Below are 21,550 nucleotides of genomic sequence, written 5' to 3'. Positions count from 1 at the left end.
ATATATATATATATATATATATATCATAAAGAAAATAGGGGAGAGCCGAGGGCCTTTTTAATTTTTTTCCTTTATTTTTTTTTATCAAATTCATTTTTTTAAACATAATAATGCTGTTGAAATATATTTCATTTTTTTTTAAAAAATAATTCTTTTATCCAAAGAATTTGTTGGTCATTTTTTTTTAATTGTTAGAATTCCATCTCAATTTAAGGTTTGGACAAAAGACTCAGGGCAAAGCCAGATCCATCCCCATTTGGCTGCCATGGCGGTCGTCTCCTCTCCTCTTCCGGTGGCATCCGCCGACCACGACAAATCCTCCGCCTCCCCCATCACTCCCACCGCCGCCGACGTCTCGTTGGAATCCTTGACGACGACGGTGGACTTTGGAGCCGCGGAGGCCGTGGCTCTGGTGCGGTCGCTGACCGATGTGGGCGCCATGACTCGCCTTCTCCATGAGTGCGTCGCCTACCAGCGTGCCCTCGACACCCGCCTCGAATCCCTCCTTTTCCAGCGTCCCGACCTCGATCGCCACCTCCTCGCCCTCACTGGCCCTCGGTCTTCCCACCTCCTCGACATCGCCCGCTCCGATGCGTCCCTCCTCCTCTCCTCCGCCCGCTCTACCTCCGCACTCGCTGATCGTGTCAGCCGACATGCCCGAGACCTCGACCTCGCCCAATCCCGCGTCAGGGACACCCTCGCCCTCGTCGATGCCACACTCGATCGGTCCCGCTGCCTTGAGGCCGCCCGCCGCGCCCTCGCCGATGACGATCTCGAAGCGGCTGCTCGCTCCGTCCATGAATTCCTGCATATCGACGCCCGATTCAGCCGCAGTCCCAACAGCAGCAATGACGAGCAGCGCCAACAGCTCCTCGACGTCAAGCGCCAGGTCGAGTCCATTGCCCGCCAGCGACTGGCTGCTGCCATCGAACAGCGTAACCACCCTGCCGTGCTCCGTGTTGTCCAGGCCTTCCCTCCTCTTGGCCTCCAGGATGAGGGCCTCCAGATATACGTCGCATACCTGAAGAAGGTCATCGCCCTCCGTGCCCGCCTGGAGTTTGAGCACCTGGCAGAGCTTGCAGAGCAGGCGGCTGCTGCTGCCATCACCCAGTCTGAGCGTCCTGATTTCATTGGCTGCCTCACCAGTCTCTTCAAAGACATTGTGCTCGCTATCCAGGAAAATGACGAGGTTCTACGGAGTCTGTGCGGAGAGGATGGGATCGTCTACGCCATCTGTGAACTTCAGGAGGAGTGCGATTCTAGGGGCACCCAGATCCTGAAGAAGTACGTGGATCACCGGCATCTCTCTCGGCTCACCTCTGAGATCAAAACCCCGAGCAGCAATTTGCTCTCAGTTGGAGTCGCTGAGGGTCCAGATCCAAGGGAAATTGAGATGTACATGGAGGATATCCTTTCATTGATCCAACTAGGAGAGGATTACACTGAATTCATGGTGTCAAAGATCAGAGGCTTGGAGTCTGTTGACCCGGAACTTGGCCCCAAAGCTACCAAGGCATTCAGAAGTGGGAGTTTTAATAGGATGTTGAAAGATCTGATTGGTTCATATGTTATCCTTGAAGAGTTCTTCATGGTGGTGAATGTGCGGAAGGCTATTGAGATAGATGAGCCTGTAGCTGATAGTCTGACAACTTCTATGGTGGACGATGCATTTTATGTGCTTCAGAGCTGCTGCAGGAGGTCAATTTCAACATTAAACATTAGTTCAGTGTTTGCAGTGCTGAGAGTTGCAATGGAGCTGTTGATCAAGGACTACCAAGAAATATTGCAGCAAAAAATGAGAGAACCTAACTTAGGAGCGAAGCTGTTTTTGGGCGGTGTTGGCGTGCAAAAGACTGGTACAGAGATTGCTACCATGTTGAACAACATAGACGTTAGCGCAGAGTATGTTTTAAAGCTACGCCAAGAAATTGAGGAGCAATGCGCACAGGTTAGTAGTGTGTTTACCTTTTTTCTTTTTGTCCTTCTAATTTATAATTTTGAATTCTGGTTCTGAAGCATGATTTAAGTGTCTAATGAAGTCTAATTTGTAGTTTATGCAAACTAATGATTGATTTTGTGGTATTCTGTGACATTCAGTCCTCGATGCAAATGCCATGTGTTTGCAACTAAGATTTGATGCATGATATTTAGATTACCTTTACTTCAGCATGTGTTTACAAAGTAGACTGGATTCATGACATCTGAATTAAATTACTTTCAACTTCTCCTTTACCGTGACTAGATGTTATTTATATTTTTTAATGTATGCGAACAAACTTTATCAATTCAACCATTTCAAACTACTAATCTGATTACCATTTTAAAGTAAATGTGATTTTTTTCATTGGATGAATTTGCATTAGATCAATCTATATATATATATATATATATATATATTCTGTTATGGTACTCTGTTCTTTCTTATGTGATGATTTTACCCCAATCTTAACCTCCAGGGAGGATAACTAGTTGACATTTAAAATTTTCTAGATTTAGTAGAAGAGAAAGTTGTAGATTGTAGTACTTAGAATTAAGATGTACAAACCTCAGAATCTTTGGTTGCAAGGTTAAGCTTGGCCAATAATACTAGATCATGATCTAGATGATTATGTGTGTTTGTTGTTTGTAGAGAGATTAGCGATGACAACACGTTGGTTCTTCTATTCCTCTGATGAATACTTAATATTGCTTTTGAATCAAGAACGATGAGTAGTCTTGATTAAGAGGTTAGTCTACTGTTTCTTCTTAATTTCGTACATACTAGTTCAATAATTTTTTTTCAACAATAAATCAGTGGGAGTTTTTCATTTTACCTTTAAAGTTTATCCTCTTTCCAGCTCTCCCAAGACTTTAGAATCTTCAAAATATCTCACAAAGCTTCATATCCACATTATTTGTTTTACCCCAGAAATTGACTCTCATTGATAGGAAGTGATGAAAGATAATTATGGTTAAAAAGATAATAGATTTTAATGTTGTTCTTTGCTTATTCAAACATCTTTTCCTTTCCACTGTAAGAGGATCAAAACTCGGTTTGTCTAGAGTTTCAACTACTTCCATCTCAATGAGAGATCCTCTAACATAGGGCAACTCTTGCACAGGCATCACACCCTTCCAAGCAACATTACAATAAATCATCACATAGTCCCTTGCTTCACTACTACTATTCACCCAACTATGTTGCTTCTTGCACCGCTTCTATTGTCTGAAGCCAACTTCTTTTCAAACTCTTCTACCTCAGAAGCAATTTTCATCACTAAAATATTAGTAGGGGACCCCTTGCTTCACTACTACTATGCTGAGATTTCTATATATGCCAAAACCCAGTAGAAGTCTCACTTCAGCAGGTTGATTACTTCTGATAGAGCCATCCTCCTCAAATGAGTTTCCCCTCCATCAATCATCTATTTATATGGTTTGCTAACATTTAAGCTCATTTTTATATTTCCACACCTCCTTAACATAAGGAAAGTTACAGAAACGATTTAAACTAGTTACCTCACTTTCACGGTTAAATAAACTCAGAATAGACCTTATGGTCAATAATGCAACAAACAATAGTAGGAATTTTTTTCCAAGCTTCCTTCCACATGAAATTTTGAACCCTAGGATAAACTTACAAATCAAATTCTAGAGATGCTTCCAGTTTACATCCTCACAATTATCATATGCCTCCTTCCTTTTCTCTTTGACAAAGTTATAAGCTATTCAATACAGGCTACTTGTATCATTGCACATGCCCAAGAATAATTCTTCATTCTTGAACACATATAGCACATATTTTTTGAGCAGCAAAAGAAATATTCCTCCTTATATGATAATCCATGGCTACTTCAAATCAAATAAGGTATGGTATTTTTGATGAATTTATAATCTAGTTTGGCCTTCTTGACCCAATATAAAATTTAAGCAATTCACTACTGCATATGCATATATCAGCATATGCCCATTGCTCGTTGCATAAGCATATACTACCATATCGACTACTTCCTTTTGTATGACAGAATATGGTTGATACCCTTTATATTTTTGTCATGGAGTTATTTAAGATGGCAAAAGTTGTTGTGATCAAAGTAACTGATAGCTAAAATAAATTAGAATTAGCAAAAGCAGCTCTTTCCTTGTTCAGAGCACTACAATGTAGCTTTGACTTGCCAAGTCTGGTGCAAAGTGAATGAGCAACTAAATCATGTTGTTGACTGGATGATGTTTTCTTTGTTGGCTGTTTTTCTTGCTTTTGTAAGAAGGTGACTGCGAGGATGTCAGCCTTAGCTTATAGAGCATTTTCGTTACATCAGTAGTTTCACTTCCCCATTACTGTTTTCATAACTGGAAAAAGACCTTAAGAATTGTTCAATTTTTGTCTTCCGTTCCTTGTTCTCTTTGTGCTATACTGATGTCTTGTTTTAACTGCGACCAGGTCTTCCCCACACCAACAGACAGAGAAAAAGTGAAATCTTTCTTAGCTGAGCTTAGTGACATAAGCACTGGATTTAAGCAAATTCTACATGCAGGTTTGGAACAGCTTGTGGCAACCATCTCACCTCGTATCCGACCCATTCTGGACACTGTAGCCACCGTCAGCTATGAGCTTGATGACTCAGAATATGCAGAACATGAGCTGAACGACCCATGGGTCCAAAAGCTTCTTCATGGAGTCGAGACCAACACCTTGTGGCTCCAACCTCTGATGACATCCAACAACTATGATTCATTCATTTACATGGTACTCGATTTCATTGTGAAGCGACTTGAAGTGATCATGGTGCAGAAAAGGTTCAGCCAACTGGGTGGCCTCCAGCTCGACAGGGAGGTGAGGGCACTCATCAACCATTTCTCCGAAATGTCACAGAGACCTGTTCGAGACAAATTTGCCAGACTTTCACAAATGTCAACCATCCTTAACTTTGAGAAAGTTACAGAGATTTTAGATTTCTGGGGAGAGAATGCAGGTCATGTCACATGGTTGCTCACTCCATCTGAGGTCAGAAGGATCTTAGGCCTCAGAATTGACTTTAAGCCTGAAGCTATTTCTGCTTTGAGTTTGTGAATGGGTTTGCTGCTATATTTGCTCTATTCCTTTGAAGTTACTCTACATGGTAATGAGGACCGGGGATTATATTTGGACTTTTATGCTGCTACTGTTAATATCTTCAATGAGAGATTGATATTGATTTTGGTCATTCATTAACTTGATGTGAATATATGACATGCTATACTAGGTCATATTAGCTAGTAGGTCATATTAACCAATAGAGAACAGATAAATTGACAAACAAACTTCAGTAAATTACCGAATCATGTAGGTAAAGTTACATATTACTTAAATCATGTATGTCTTTGTTTTCCGACATTTTTGAAGTTGGGTTTGTATCCTTGACTGGCTTATCTATTCTTGGAAGATTCGAGATCCGACTGTGACTTCACCACATTAGTTCCTTCTCATCTCACCGCATTAGCTCGTCCTCGTCCCATCGCACGATCTCCCTCTAATACAAAACTTTCATCTAACTACAAAATCACTCATCTAGGACAATGCCAAAACATCCATCATCATCTCCAAAAGTAATAATTTTTAGATTATAAGTTTTTTTTTTATTTTCAACAATTTATGTGTTTTTGAATTTTTCATTTATTTTAATACTCTCATTATAATTGAATTTAGCTCAGTTTAATTTAGTTTTATTTAGTTCATCAACTTAGTTTAACTTAGTTTTACAAAAGTTTTATGATTAAATTGTCTTAAGCATTGTCATTTAGCTACTTCATTGAACTTTATTTATGAAAACATATTATTTCAACAATCATTAACTAGGACTATTGTTTACCATTGGTTGGATTTGTACAATCATCTACTAGGACTATTGTTTATATTTATGCATATTTAGTTGTCAAATATGGTTTATATTTAACTTTGCTAAAATAGCATATTTTGTTTTCTTCTATACCATACTACTTACCTACAATGTGATAAAGATCTCTTAATTTAAATAGATTATATAATCTCTAATCCACTCCTTATGTACGTATGTATCTCATCGTATTGTTTTGCTTAGTTTATCAACTTAGTTTAACTTATTTCCAAAGGTAATATTCTTTTAGATTATATGTTCATTTTCTCATTCATGGTAATTTCCTAATTGTTTTAGAGTTAGTGACTAAATTTAGTGATGTGGGGGTGAAGGGGGCCCACCAATGGGTCAAAATAGAAGAAAAACAGTGGACGTTAAAGTTAGAACAGTCAAAGACCCAGGCCTAAGAAACAAGCCAATTAAGCCGAGCGGTGGCATTGTTTGTCTGGTCGAGCGCGACCACTCGATCGACCCAATCTGGCCTGAATGTCTGCTCTAGAAATGCCCACTATTAAGGTCAATAGCCAAGCAATAACCTCCCTGGACCACTACTCTCAAGCAGGAGACATGTTTAGTCAGACAGGGTAGCTTGGCTATTGACCTTTTTGCAATAATGGACACCATATTTGAACTCCTTGTAATTCTAGAAATCCATAGAAACTGAAATGGGTGCAATCAGACCACTCTAGGTCCATTAGTGAGTTTTGACTGGAACCCACTGATCGATCTAGAGAACTCCGATTACACACTCATTTTAGTTCCAGTCGATTTCTGAAATGACAAGGAGTTCAAATATGATATTCATTGTTTATTTTTATTTTTTTCAAATGTATTAAAATGTTATTAAAAAATTGACTAATATTATTCATATGTTCTGCATGTCGATAAAAAATGAGAAGAGAGAAGAGAGAGAAAAATAGTGGAGAAAAGAAAAAAACGATAGAAAAGTCAAATTGTCAGGAAGGTTATTGTCAGGAGGGTTCTTTGATAAATATTAAAGTAACTTATACCTTTTGGTAAATTTAGATCTTTACCTGCGTGCTTTGATAAATTACCAAATATGTTTAGTCATTTTAAAACATATATTTGACCGTACGGCCAATTTACACATCAACGACCGAGTACAATCGTGGGTACCAAATAATTAGTGCGAAGTCATTACCATTTACCGGGACGGAGTTGATCGCAGAAGGCCGTCATGATACGGTACAAGCTTCATTCTAAAATTGCATCATATTCATTATGTACAACGCAGGATCCTGTGATCGGGCAATCCTCGATCGTTCCAACCGTATTGAACATTCACCAGATGCACAAGTCAATGTACAGAATCATACCCATGAGCTGCGAGAGCAGTTGAGATGCTTCAAGGGCAGGTACATCGACGCCGCCAGTGAACCCACTGGCGGACTCACTGGCTAATGAAATAAGACTTCTTGACTCACGCGCTTGAGCGCTTGGTGTTCTACTCGTCGCGTTTCGGCGCGTCGTCTACCAGATCTTCTTCCTCCTCGTATCTCTTTCTTCAAGATCGGTACCGGGAAGCGAAGGGTCGAATTGAACTGGTGGCGGAACGAAGGCCGAAATGCGGCGCGAGTCGGCGCTGCGGACGAGCCTTCTGGCTCTGGCGGCGCTGATGGTTGCCGTCGGGATCTGGACCTTCTCCCTCAAGAAAATGCTGGGCACGTACGCCTTCGGGATCTCCGGGATCGCCGTGATCCTTTTGCCGGATTGGGAATTCTTCGATCGGGATTTTTCGCAGTGGTTCACGCCCATGCCTGCTCAGAGAGCACCGAGCATCGATCGGGATGCAGATACTTTCAGGTTCTAGTTCGATCCCTTTGCCTTTCTCTTTTTATCTGTGCTTACTTATTCGGCGTTACCTGTTTTTTAAGTCTCCTTTGGCTCAAAAGTTTTGTCTGTTTTCGTACTTAGTCTAGGAATTGTCGAATTAGAGCGACTTCGTAACTTCTTAGAGTAGCAAATGGCGGTGGCTTCAACAAATAGAAAAATTACATGATCTAGGATTTTTTTTTTGTTTTTTTACCCCCGCAATAAATAATCCATGTGAGCCTGTCATGCTGCATTAATAATGCCAGCTTCATATGGGCTGATACAAGCTTCATTGAGGAGTAATTTAATTTGCATCAGTTCACTATGACCTGGAATGTCTAGATCAACATTAACTGGTTCTACAACGCTCAATTTGGGCTATTGGGCTCGTGAATTATGTCAAAGGAGAATTCTGGATCCAAGATCTTCATGCGTGCTTGAAATATTAGTTTTTTTGCAGAACTGATTGCTCTTCAAAGTTCAAAGTGCAATCAATCATGCTAGAGTACACTTGGCATATATCATCTTTACATTATGGGATGTGTATCGGTAGAACATAGATAATGCAATTTCCATGTGTAATCTACGGAAATAAAGAAGTTTTCTGTGATCACCAGAAACTTTTCTTGGATTAACAGGAAAGTTACATAAAACTAGTATGATTATAGTGTTCCAGGAGTCACAATCTTGAGTAACTATGAGATAACACAATAGGTTAATGTAATCTCTGACACCAACATATTGATTTTAGGGAAGTTATAATAAAAAATTGTTAATACTCATGAATTGTTAGGTGTGTAGTTCCTATTGTCGCTAAAATAAGAAATGCCATTTTAACAAGGTGTCAACATAAAAGGATAGTTTGGCGTACGAGACTTTCCCAGTGAGAGGTCCTGAGGAAGGGTTGTATCACATTGAGTTTATTGTACGTAGTTTTACATTACATTTTATAAAAGACTATTTCCGCAACTTAAATCTATGATCTCAAAGTCACATAGTAAAAACTTGACCGTTACCATTGTATCAATTAGGCTCCCCTTCGTCAATAAGGTATCAACATGTTTAATAGATGCAGCTTATAGCCAATGGTCATAATAGATGCAGAGCCAGCTGGTATAAAAAAGAGTATGGAACTCAGGAGAAAATGGAAATTAGAACAAATGGTTTTTGAATTTGACTCGGAGATGACCCCTCAATATGCAAAGATGATGTAGAGGTCATTTGAAATTTAATGGCGTATAAGGGAGAGGCTGTTGTTCAACACTACAATAGGGAGTGAAACCAAGTAGTTGATTGACTAGCAAAGGAGGTGAATGTGTTTAACAGCTTGGATAAGAATTGTGTATTCAGTAGCAAGCCTTATGGTTCCCACCAGTTAACCTGAAAAAAAAAAGAAAAAAAGAAAAAAGAAAAAAAAGATGATCAATAGATTCAATATAAGTAGGCAAACCAAAGGAACTTTATTAACATAATAAAAGTGATTTATACAACTTAGTTATTATTGGGGATAGTCTTACATAGATCTAATGCCAGGATAAGATCCATGTTGCCCATTGCAGATAGGGATAGTTATTGCTATTTATATTCTTGAACACTGATTCTCCATAAGAGAGGAAGGAAAGGGCATGGATCCATGTTGCCTTTAAATTCCTCTTACCTTCTTAGGAACTGACGACTTGGGATTTATCTCATCATGCGTCTATGGCCTGTGTGTCTACATTTATCTCTCTCCATATCTATGGAGCCGACATTAGGGGGCTACTAAGATAGCGGATCTATTTTTTTTTTTTAAATTCCTTTTACTGCTCGTCAATCTTGAATTCCTATGCTCTTTCATCACTCTGATGTTTGAATTGTTCCTATGCTTCAATGCCACAATCTTTCTCTTTCTCAAATAGAAAATGATGTCTACTAAATAATGATATTTTGATCGCATCATATGCAAGCTCCATGAGTAATGTCTTATTGCCCCCACGGATTGACGTAGTTGATATCTACATGAGTGTTTGATACAATCTTGGGTGGTCAATTCCCAACGTGTCCAAAAATATCTCACTAGATAACCTTCCTCATATAAAGGGCTGCTGTGATAGAACAAATGTTCCCCATAATTTATTCCTTTCTAGAGTATATGGGGCCGCCCTGAAAGAGCCGCGGTGACGGCTTCACCTTTTAATGCAATGAGTAATATCCTTCTCCCTAACTTGAGAGTTGCTACTTTTTATGATCGTGAGTTACAGATAGTCATAGTAGCTAAGAAACGGAAAAGAAAAAGAACCAATAGTGATGCAAAACTTTCTTATGTGATATGTTTTAGATCATGAATCTAATGATGCTTTACAGATCTGCATTATAGCTGGCTCAATATATAAACGCAAAGCATTATTTGGATGAATATTTAACACTCCAACTCGCCACAAATGTGGATCACCCACAGTAGCGGAATTACTATGACCTAAATTAAATAAAATTTACTTGTCTAAGAGTTTCCTGTCTGAACTTTATTTTTCTCTTTGTCAATCAAATTATCAATATTCTCAGATTCTTTTAGCATATGCAGGTTTAAGTTCTTTCCTCTGAGGGTAACACTAATCACCCTAATCTATGGATTTGGCCTATTCAAGTGGTGGAAATTCCTATCAAACTAGTTCTTTTGGAAACCAAATCTAGTCAAGTTATTTTCTAGTTCAACACTCCACTAATGCCACCTTTTAGTTCATGAGGCATCCTCTCCGTGGCAACTGTTGTCCCTTTCACATAATGTATCCTTTCATTCTTTTGTTTCACTAGCATAGCATTAATTTGTTTCTTATTTCTTTGCCACTTAAAAGTAATGTTATCTCGATCACCTGCAAATTAAGAGGTAAACGGTTCTTAATTTTATTTTCTCATGTGGATGTTCAATATAATGTGGATCATAGTAATGTCGAAACTAGCTTTGGTCTTCAATTTTTTTTTTAAGAGTTGGCATGCTGTTTTTGTCTATTCTTCTATTCTGTTTTTCTTTTTTCCTTTTTTCCTTTTTTTAGTTGGCACACGGACTAATTTTAGAATGACCCAACGGAAATTTTTTATTGGTCACTAGAATAAATTAAAAAGCATTCACACATCCATCAGTATTCTTAGGCTAATTGTCAATTAAAGAAAATTTATCCCTTAATCCACTATGTAATTCTTAGATGATTGAGAAATTAAAAGACACTTTGATACGGTACCATTGCCCCTGGCTCTATTCTTCTGTTCGATCAGTAGTGATTTAATTGTTTTTTGATTGAATATGATAACCATGGCCAGAATGGGAAAAATAGAAAGGACGAAACAAGTGAATGCAATTAAGCATTTAATGGATGAACGAACACATAAATCTTTCAAATGGGAGCGCACCAGTTGCAGCCCATCTCAACCATTTGCCTCATTTTGTACACTTAACAAGCATACACAATGTTTAAACAATCTCTAATAATTGGTTCATCATATACTATGTTTATGTCTTAGTTTTAAGTAGAAGTCAGTTGGACAGGGTTTAGGGCAGAGAGAGGACACGGCCAAACTGTACTGGTCCTTGGCTACGCTGTTAAGTCGTCAATCGGTTTAGCCAACTTGCCGGCGAACAGGCCTCAGAATCTTTAAATTAGGTTCAATTTAATTGGAGTTGAAAGCATGCTCCATCGAATTACGACATGCGCCAGTTGGGTGAGCAACCCGTGACCTGGTCTGACACACCAGACTGGCTCGAGCCACAAGCTACAACTGCACTATCGCTGTAGCCGCCCTCGAAGGCAACTCACCTGTGAAATGGACAAACTCGATAACAACAAACGCTTCCCCACTTCGCTAGGGCAGACTGTGGCGATCGCAGCGTTCACCACAAAGTTGAGGAGGGGCGCGGCCCCGCGCCTGGGGTCAATGTCCCCCTCCGAATGGCAAAGGGAATCCACACCCCGTCGGACTTTTGCATGAGCTCCTGGTCTGTGACTCTCGCAACCATGCGTTTCAAATCTTGCAGGCGACGGAGGCAACAATTGGAGGTCAGGTCGCACAGTGAGCAGTCGAGTCAAAGGAAGTCAACCGTTGGTTTTGTCTTTGGTGCCCAACTTAAGGCGGAAGGACAGTGCGGGTGTTGCAGTAGACAGTGGACAGTGGGCGTTTTCCCGATAAATTCCACTGCCCATCACTCATGCGTTCCCTGTCGTACTCCTCTTCAGCAAAGTCAACAGACGGGAGCCTGCGCCGGTGGCCCCCTTTCCGCTGCTTCCCTATTCCCCTCCGCCTATTAATCCCCGCTTCTTTCCGCTTGATTGCTTCTCGCCTTCTCCAGCCCCAATCGATCTCACGGAGGACTTAAAAGCCGCTAGTTTTTTTATTTTTTTGAGAATCCTTGTTAAAGCTTCGATTTTTCGCGGTTGATTTCACGATTTGGACGTGCCGAGGTTTTAGAAATATCTTATTGGGGATTGAGATGGACGAGCTTCTGAGGATTTAGCGGGAGGATTGTTGTAGTTTTGGAGTTTTATGGATAAATTATGTTGCTTCAAAGGTCCCTGCTCTCAGGTGAGAGATGGTTTGACCTAATTGTTTTATTACGCTTCGCTTGAGTGTGTTGTTTGTTTTTTTCTCCCTTTTTGCTTGCTTTCAATGTTTATATATATCCGCTTGGTATTTCATATTCGGACTCAGTTTTGTTAAAAATCATTTGCATATTATTAGTTCGTTTTAATGAACCTTTTACAGGAAGTCCATACTCAATTAACATCTCCTGTATCTCATCAGGGTTTTGTAACTGTAAAAAATTCGACAAATGACTATTTGAACTTGGTTGAAACCATTATTGTGTCAGAAGCAAACATCTCTCTCAAAACAGCTAGGAAAAGAAACTGCAAGGGAAAAGCATAGATCTTGTGCAATTGCTAAAAGCTGCACATGCTACTGCTTGTGAAACACTACTAGCGTAGAACATGCAAGGGACAGAATTAAAAAGTGAAAAATAGGCCATGATGTAAGTTGGTGATTGTTCAAGTCTAAATAGGAACACTTTGTTAGACTCGATAAATAGGGCAATCTGATTAAGAGTTATATAGAGATAAAGTATTGACGTGTATGTTGGGGAAACTAGGAAGTATAGATATGTTTGATATCTATTTAGTTTTGTGTTTTAATATCAAGCGTCATTATTTTCTTGTGAATTTAGTTTTACCATGATGCTTTCAAGGCTGTGATTTGATGGGACTGGAAATTTCATTTACATATAGCTTGCAGGCCATTCGAGTGGTGCAGGCAAGGGTAAAAGTTATCAAGGATCTGTAAAAGTTGCTTATGGGTTCAGCCTTGTAAAAGGAAGGGCAAATCATCCTATGGAGGATTATCATGTAGCAAAGTTTATCCAGATAAGGGGGCAGGAGCTTGGTCTTTTCGCTATATTTGATGGTCATTTAGGTGACAGTGTAGCTGCCTATTTACAAAAGCATCTGTTCACTAATATTCTTAAAGAGGTGAATTTGCAAAGCTTCTCTCGGTTACTCTGACTTAATAGATTCACTCACGTCTGTCCTTTTTTTAGCATACTAAAATATTTTCTTCTGTGATTTAGGAAGATTTTTGGAATAATCCAGGAGAGGCAATCTCCAAAGCCTATGAGAAGACTGATAAAGCAATTCTATCACGCAGTCCTGATCTGGGGCGAGGTGGATCAACAGCGGTTACTGCGATTCTCATAGATGGTAGGAAATTGTGGATTGCTAATGTTGGTGATTCACGTGCTGTTCTTGCAAAAGGTGGAGATGTTATACAGTTAAGTGTTGATCACGAACCCAATACTGAGCGTGGGAGCATTGAGAATAGAGGTGGCTTTGTTTCAAACATGCCAGGTTCACACTACATTCCGCTTAATTTTGTTTACCATTGCATTTGGTCTTATTTTCAAGATTTGTCTATGCTTTATTGTTTTCCGCATCCATTTCTCGTCCAATTCAACTGTTGGTTGCATCTAAAACATTTTACCGTACGAAGACAATTTGCCATGATGAGATGCTTGTCTGAAAACTTCTGTTGCAAAAACAACTGGAATTGCATAATGAGATGAAACTTTCTGCTTAAAAACCAGAAATAACATGTAGCCTGAAATGTGAAACGAAGCTATAATAAATAAAAGTATTTGCTTAAACTTTTTTTAACCAATTACCTCAGGAGACAGATAATTGGGTTAATATGTGGACAACATAACATATTTGTATTTATCTTTGTTATCAAAAAGGTGCATGGAGAAGGCTCAACGTTGCCACACACGTTGAACATTAGAGATATGTAGGTAGTTTGTCAGCGTCACACAATCCGTTCTGAAGCATGAAAAGTCATCAGACTCATCTGAGCTATGATGCCTTTTGCTTCCAAAAGGCTATGACCTAATTTTCACTTTTGAATTGCCAAATGATTCGGCATTGTCCTGTAGTCTAGGTTTGCTTTCGCACCAAAAAAAAAAAAACACTGAAGAAAGTACCCTGCTTCACTGTCAGAACTAGGGGACCTTCTGCAGCTGTACCTACTATGCACCTCAAAAAACACTCATATTGAATTATATGTAAATATGTTGCTTTCTTCTGCACTTGACTCTTCGTCTTTGCTAACAAACATTTGTGTCTACTGTGAGAAATGCTCATGTCACTGTATAACGTTCTCAGGAGATGTTCCCAGAGTTAATGGCCAGTTAGCCGTTTCACGTGCTTTCGGAGACAAGAGCCTCAAGTCACATCTGAGTTCAGATCCAGATATACGCTCCGAAGATGTGACTGCTGACAGCGATCTACTGATCCTTGCGAGTGATGGCTTGTGGAAGGTTTGCTTCAAATATTGCCTTCTCTTTTAGTAACTGATGTACTTATCTCCTACTGTATCCATCGCACTAATCCTATTCAGGTAATGAGCAACGAAGAGGCAGTGGATATTGCTAGAAAGTACAAAGATCCACAAGCAGCAGCAAGGCTGCTGACAACGGAAGCAGTGAACAGAGTCAGCAAGGATGATATCTCTTGCATCGTTGTTCAACTAAGGGCATAAAGATTTTCTAACTTCTTGTTGATTATTAAATATTGCCAGGAAGCGATAACGACCGGAAGATAACAAGGGAAAGGCGCAAGTCCTTGATGTTAGCCTAGTAGAGCTCCTGCTGTTCCGATTCTTCTGTATATTGTTGGTTCACCTGTGGTTGGTTATTCTGGTATCATTCGTTGATTTCTTCGATGTTCTAGTTAAGGAATGTATTATTGGTATGGGTGGATGATGTAGTTGATTGGTTGAATGGCTTTTTCCCCTTAAAATTTCAAGGCAACTTGTACCATGAAATATTTGTCTTTGCTTCTTGTTACTCGCTAGATTTTACCGCATAGATTTGTTTGGGAATGCCAATGGTTGGTAACAACATCCGTTACGAGCTATAAATACTTTCGGTTTTAAAAACGATAACGAGAGCTTAAGATCTTACCTGTAATCTAGGAATTCTTTGCGTGACCTTCCGATTCTCAACTGAAACGGCACGAGTCAATGAGAAAAGAAAACCAACGCCGTGTTTATTTGAAAGAGAGAAAATAGAAGAAAAAAAACAGAAATAGCTCAACTGATGAGAAGAGAAATTTACTTAGTTCACTTGGATCGAAGAGAAACCAAGAAACAATGGCTGTGAATATACTTATTAGACTTCTCGAGTTGGACAAAATATAAAAATGCACACATTTCTTTCTTTACTTAGTTTGCTTCTTTCCTTCAAGTAAACACATCAAAATCAAAATAGTGCAAGCTTACATTACAAGTAAACTATTTTTAAGGTAACTAGAAAGAATGAAAGTTGCAGCTAATCATCAACAACAGCAAAGAAATAATTGTTGAAGATGACAAACAAGTTAATCGAGATAATGACAAGTAAAAACAATAATATTGTAGGAAGGAGTAAGTATTTATATTGAAACCCTTTCAGTTTGTGAACTGTTTCCATGAATATCTGAGCTTCATCTTCGTTGGCAGCATTCTTGGTTCACGAAGCTGAAAACTAGTGGAAAATGTTGTTAGTTTGTACTAATTAAACATATGAACTTCCCAAAGGATACACAACAAACTCTGTTTTTCGATTTGGGGTCAATCATGCTCTTGAAGCAATGAAAATTGCTTCCACAATTATTTTGCTTGGTTGATGGATATCATTATATAAGTTGAGAAAAAAATTACAGAAAGCATTACAACTGGCACACTGTGTCATTCAAAAATATGATATTTTGAGGTAATTTACATGAAACAAAGCTCCTTCCATCTAGCACCACTATAAGCAACATGGCTCAAGATAAAAAAAAAAAAAGCAAAGAGATAACTCAAAGAGCAATAACAAATGAATATATAAGAGAGCAACTGCTCTCTGAGCATTCTATATAACTTGGAAATCACTTTAGGGTCATAAAGGAATAGGGAAATTGTCGCATGCTTGATTTTGAGGTCGAGTCCATGCATGTCGGAGCACTGGTGAAACCTTAGTGAGGGAACTTTTGAGGAGCGAAAGGATCAGTCAACCCCAATACCTTTACTCTTGTGTGTAATTGCATTGCTATATTTACTACCATCAATTACTAATTATAAAATCGGATACATTTTGACAAAATCTGATAATTTTAACTGATTCGTCAGTCCTTTGATCCAACCAATAAACCAATGACCTAGGACATAGCCGAGCCGAATGCCTAAGCTAATTTCTTCGACAACTACATCTTCTGTAAGTTCCACTGAGAAGCACAACAATATATATCCAGCTATAATTCCTGTATTTCCGATGGCAATTTGGTGGCATTCAAAAGTGAGGAAGTAGCTAACTTTATTGGACAATGGAATAACTGTAGGATAAAAAAGAGCGCTAAAGGAGGGAGGGATGAATAGTACATGTCGTTAAGTTCTATTTTTTGAAAGTACGCGCGGACTTTGTGTTTTAGAGATAGCAGTGGAAATATAGAGAAAGCGCAATACTAATATAATTTCTTTTTTACTTGATTCATAGTTCAACGGTTGCTAATTTAAGGTCTGTGGTCATTGATTATTTCCGATGGATAATCCATTAAAAGTCTCTTCTCCTAACAATGATTCGAAGGCAAAGGTTCGGTGTTACAAAAATATGAGGAATGGTAACACGTTTACCATTCTTTACAATTTAGAACATGAAAAAATAAACCAAATAACTGAACAATTAGTATACCGAAAACTTTAAAGACCTGTAGTTGAGTCTGGTTGTCGGAGCGTCACGTGGGCAATGCATCAGAATTTTAAAGCAAGACAAGAGTTGGAAGTCGATCGAAAGTGTTGTTAGAGGCTGCTGTCCACAACTACTTTTATAGCCCTTTCCGATCGCCTGTATACCCCTTGGGCGATACTAGTTAGGCCTCATATGATCCAAATCTATTGTGACTTTATCTACTTCTAGGCAACTGTATCCTCTCTGTAGGATCGATGCAGGTGGGGCGAGGGGAGGGGGGTGAATTACATGATTTTAAAACTCGTTCTTTTTCAACTTTCTAAAACTAAGTGCAAGTGCGGAAAAGACAAATAAGAAGGACACGATCGGTTTTAATTGGTTCGGAGCCTTCGACGACTCATACTTTAAGACCTAGGTCCCATGGACCTTTTCGATGGGTAATCCACTATCAATCGTAAAATCAATATAAATAAAAGAAAGTGTAACAACCCTACACTTTCTTAAGTAATAAACAACTCAATTAAAATGTTACCCAATATGTGAAAATGAAGATCTGGATTGAGCTATGGTATTGGAGTTAGTCTAATTGCAGCAGTCAGGTATAGTAGCATCGCAGCACATTAGAAGAGTTGTTATGAGGCTACTAGTCGAGGCTCCTTTTACATGTATTTTCGGACGCCTGGACCACACTGGGCACCTGGATCGGGACATATTTGATCCCACTTCGTTGTTGAATTATCCACCTCCGAGCGCTTAGACTCGGTCCGGGTGCCTGGACTGCTAACATGGTCGCACCTCGTCAAAACTCTATCCAGTAGCCTCTATCCACTCTCGGGCGCCTTGACCACCCCCGGACGACTGGATGCTGACTTATGTTAGACAATCAGAGTGTGCCACCTCATCTATGTGTGTGACTGAGGTCGGGCCAATCTAGGCGTATGGACCCTGTCCGAGCGCTCGGACCTCCGGGCGCCTGAAGATATTTTTTTCTATCCAATTGATTTCTTGCATCACAAGGTTAACACAATAAAGTATAACTTGCAAAATAGAATTATCATAATATTAAATGACATTATTAATTAGATCCTATCTTATCAAGATCAGGATCTAATCATGGTCTTAGCTTAGACTTTTAAAATGAATTTAAGCTAGACTAATGCCTATAGTCCCACTAGGACTCGTCCTCACTAGATCACTCTCCTCTAACTACTTATATTCACTTACCATTTGCAATCACTTGACTTGCCTCTTGACCTACTAGGTTTTTCTACCACTTGTCAGGTCCACAGGCCCAACTGGACTTCAACTAGCTGTCAGGTCTCACAGACTCAGTAGGACTTCCTGCTAGATATCAAGTCACACCTCAATCTATCTGGACTTTGTGCCAGTTATCAGGTCATCATACCTAATTAGGCTTTAGCATAGTGTTAAGTTCTCTAGACTTATCAATTCCTGCACACTCAGTAAAGTATAAGATAACACATAATCTAACTTTAATTATTTATCATTCATCAAAATCAAAGTTTAATTATAAGTACCAACTACACTAACACTCTCCAGTCGCTCGGACCTCTGGTATTAGATCTTGTCTGATCGTTGGAGTACTCTAGTTCGACCAACTTTTGATCTCAAGCTTTTACATAACAGAGTTAGCATAACAAACATAACATGTAATTTAAATGGTAACAATCTTATAATTGTCCAGTCTTGACTTTGGATTTTCAGAGGAACCCTAGGTCAGACCGATGCCTATTATTCTCTTTAAGAGAACACATCCTTACTCACTCTACTCATGAGAATTTACCTGTTGCTAAACATCTGGTCCTCTAGACTTGTTGGTACTTCGTGCTCAGTATCTGATCCTCTGGTCCCCAGGAGTATTGGGAGATTATTGGTGTAATCGTCCCTGGGTCAAGGTTGACTAGTTTAACTAAGTTCAAATGGATTTGAGTTGGAGTTTCAATGTTTAGACAATATGTTTGGATAATATGTGAGAAGAGGTCAAGTAGGTCATGGAAAATTAGATACTTGACTGGGAAAGTCCTAATTGAAGGTTAGGCTAGATAAAGTCCAACTCGAGAGTTAGGCAAGGGTAAGTCCAAGTGGGTTTAGAGGACCGTATGTTGGCAAAGAAAAGTCCTAACTATGGTTATGAAAAGAAAAGCCCAAGTGGGACAAAGAGGATTGCACGTTAGCAAAGAAATATCTTAACTATGGTTAGACAAAGGAAAGTCCAAGTGAATCAAGGAGGATCGCACGTTGGCAAAGGAAAGTCCTAACTGCGGTTAGGTAAAGGAAAATCTAAGTAGGTTAAGGAGGATCGTACATTTATAAGAGGAAATCCCTAACTACAGTTAGGTAAAAGGAAAATTTAAGTGGATTAAGGAGAACCGCACTTGGTGATCGGAAGTCCAATGGGAAGTTAGTAAAGTCTAAGTTGGTCAAAGGTTGACTAGACACTTAGTTGGAAAGTCCCAACATGTCATAGTTGACCGAATGTTGGGTAAGAAAATCCTAGACTTGGATTAAGTAAGTTAGGATTGGGCAATCGATTGGAGCAATCGATTACCCCTAGGCTAATTGATTAGGGTAATCGATTAGGCCATTCCAAATCGATTAGGCGACTTTTCTCGTGAGAACAGAAAGTGGCGGAATCGATTGGGCAATCGATTTCGGCCATGCTAATTGATTGAGGCAAATGATTAAGAAGTCTTAATTGATTGGACTAATTGATTAAGGCCTTTCACGAAAGAACAAAGAGTCTAGGAATCGATTAAGACTTTTTGAATTGATTAGGATGAACGCCAATCAATTAGGGTTTTAAAAAAGAGCCATTTCTGCAAGTGTTGAACAGTCAGATGATGTAACAATTGATTAGGGAAGGCTTAATCGATTAGAGGTGTCGAGTGAACCCCAGAAAAGGGTTTTTGCCAAGATTGGAAGGATCGCTCACCCATATTTTGGTCACCGGTTCTTGGGTGTTTGGGAGAACAAGTGCTGCTACATTTTCTACTAGCAAGAGGCATCTATAAGCTACAAGAGATCAAGTAAGGTGTTTATTGTATTGTATTTATTTACTTATTGTATTTTCTTGTTGTTAGTTTGTACGAAGTTTCTCCACCTCCATATTATTTTCGAGAAGAAGTGTTTTCATAATGGTGTGTGCACTGTTGGTACAATTGTCTTGGGTCAAAATTGACTAGTTTGACTCAAGCTTGAGTTTTAATATTTGATAATATATGGAGATTACAGGTGAAATTATCCAGTTAGAAGATTATTGGTGCAATTCTCCACTAGTCAAAGGTTGACCAGTTTGATATGAGAGAGTAGTCAAGTAGGTCAAGGTTGATTGGATACTTGATTAGAAAGTCCTAATTAGATGTTAGGCAAGGGCAAGACCAATGAGATGATTGACAAAAGAAGAAAAATTAAGTGGGTAATGGAGGACTGAACACTTAGTATGAAAAGTCCTGGTGAGTAAAGTCAGACAGTTGGATAAGTCCTGGTGAGTAAAGTCAGACAGTTGGAAAAGTCTTGGTGAGTGAAGTTAGGCAGTTGGAAAGTCCTAGTGAGTGAGGTCAGATAGTAGAAAAGTCCTGGTGAGTGAAGTCAGACAATTGAAAAGTCTTGATAAGTGAAACTAGGTAATGAGGAGCTCCATCACCACTTCTTGACCCTTGATAGTTGTATGTACGATGCCAAAGGTAGACAAATTAAGCAACTACAGTCTCCTCCCTCTCGCGGTGGCCTTGTTCCCATTGTCATTACTCGCGTTGCTCATCCATAAAGTGCCTCATTTCGTCCCAGAATTTTCTTTCTTCTTTCCACTCAACGGCCTCCTCTTCTCTCCTTTGTGTCTCATCTTGAAAAAATGATTCATCTCATGATAATGAGCCTCAACTCTCTAACAAAGCCTTGTGAACCCATCAAGTCCATTGGTCTAAGTTCCCCCTTGTTGCTCCAAGAATTGTCTAATAACAAGCTGTTATGCATGGACACTATTAAGACTAGAATGAAAATTAGAGAAATCATATGCATGTGGTTAGGTAAAGTTCTCAGAATGAGGTAGAGAGGAATCAATAATTTTCAGTGTGTGGCTCTCTATCGAGGTGAATCATAGGAGCATGTGGTCTCTTCAAGGGGGGCAAATGTGGCTCACTAGATTGAGGAACAAGTGGAGTTCATGACATTCTCTAGTTTTCAAGGTTAGTTACAGTGGTGTGCTCAACATTAGGTAGTGTAAAAGGTGCTCAGTCCTTAAGTACAAGTCTGAATATATCCCCATTATGGACAATCATCCTAGAGGCTAGCAATGTCCCTATATCAATGCTCGAATGCCCCTCTATGACCTCTAACCTACTCAAATCATATCCAAGTCCTTAAGCAATATAGGTGATATATCCCTCTACCATGATGGTTCCAGTAGTGGCTCTCCTGACCTTGTACAAGTGCCTAGCAAAGTGAGACCCATAATCAATAACCCTTCCTTGCAATATTATCCATAAACATAAGAGCTCATTGAGTCTCACTACCCTTTCATTGTCCCCTCTCCTAAAAACACTATTTTCCATCACCCTATGCATATAATGGATCACAAGATTTTATAGGTGTGAGGCCTTAGCACTCGAAGGGTCATATCCACATATCC

At 39.3% G+C, this 21,550-nt stretch overlaps 2 protein-coding genes across 5 annotated transcripts; both read left to right on the top strand.

Moving 5' to 3' along the window:
* Positions 1-214: 214 nt before the first annotated feature.
* On the top strand, positions 215-5,187 carry LOC121993008 (conserved oligomeric Golgi complex subunit 4-like). The gene is made up of 2 exons (XM_042547677.1): positions 215-1,948; positions 4,421-5,187. The coding sequence occupies exons 1-2, from the start codon at positions 266-268 to the stop codon at positions 5,048-5,050; spliced, it is 2,313 nt and encodes a 770-aa protein (XP_042403611.1). The 5' UTR covers positions 215-265; the 3' UTR covers positions 5,051-5,187.
* A 2,103-nt stretch (positions 5,188-7,290) lies between these two features.
* LOC121993007 (probable protein phosphatase 2C 9) lies at positions 7,291-15,020 on the top strand. 4 transcript variants are annotated; one of them, XM_042547676.1, is made up of 5 exons: positions 7,291-7,676; positions 12,935-13,174; positions 13,273-13,549; positions 14,360-14,514; positions 14,595-15,020. In XM_042547676.1, exons 2-5 carry the CDS (start codon positions 13,037-13,039, stop codon positions 14,733-14,735), a joined length of 711 nt encoding a protein of 236 aa, XP_042403610.1. In that variant the 5' UTR covers positions 7,291-7,676; positions 12,935-13,036; the 3' UTR covers positions 14,736-15,020. The 4 variants fall into 4 exon arrangements, with proteins under 4 accessions (XP_042403610.1, XP_042403608.1, XP_042403607.1 ...); XM_042547674.1 differs by having other exon boundaries at positions 7,511-7,676; positions 12,942-13,174; XM_042547673.1 differs by lacking the exon at positions 7,291-7,676 and adding an exon at positions 11,456-12,236 and having other exon boundaries at positions 12,942-13,174.
* The last annotated feature ends 6,530 nt before the right edge of the window (positions 15,021-21,550 follow it).

This window comes from Zingiber officinale, chromosome 6B (genome assembly GCF_018446385.1).
Source record: "Zingiber officinale cultivar Zhangliang chromosome 6B, Zo_v1.1, whole genome shotgun sequence".
Classification (NCBI taxonomy): Eukaryota; Viridiplantae; Streptophyta; class Magnoliopsida; order Zingiberales; family Zingiberaceae; genus Zingiber; species Zingiber officinale.
The sequence above is the reverse complement of the archived record's forward strand: the minus strand, read 5'-3'. Positions and strand labels throughout refer to the sequence as shown.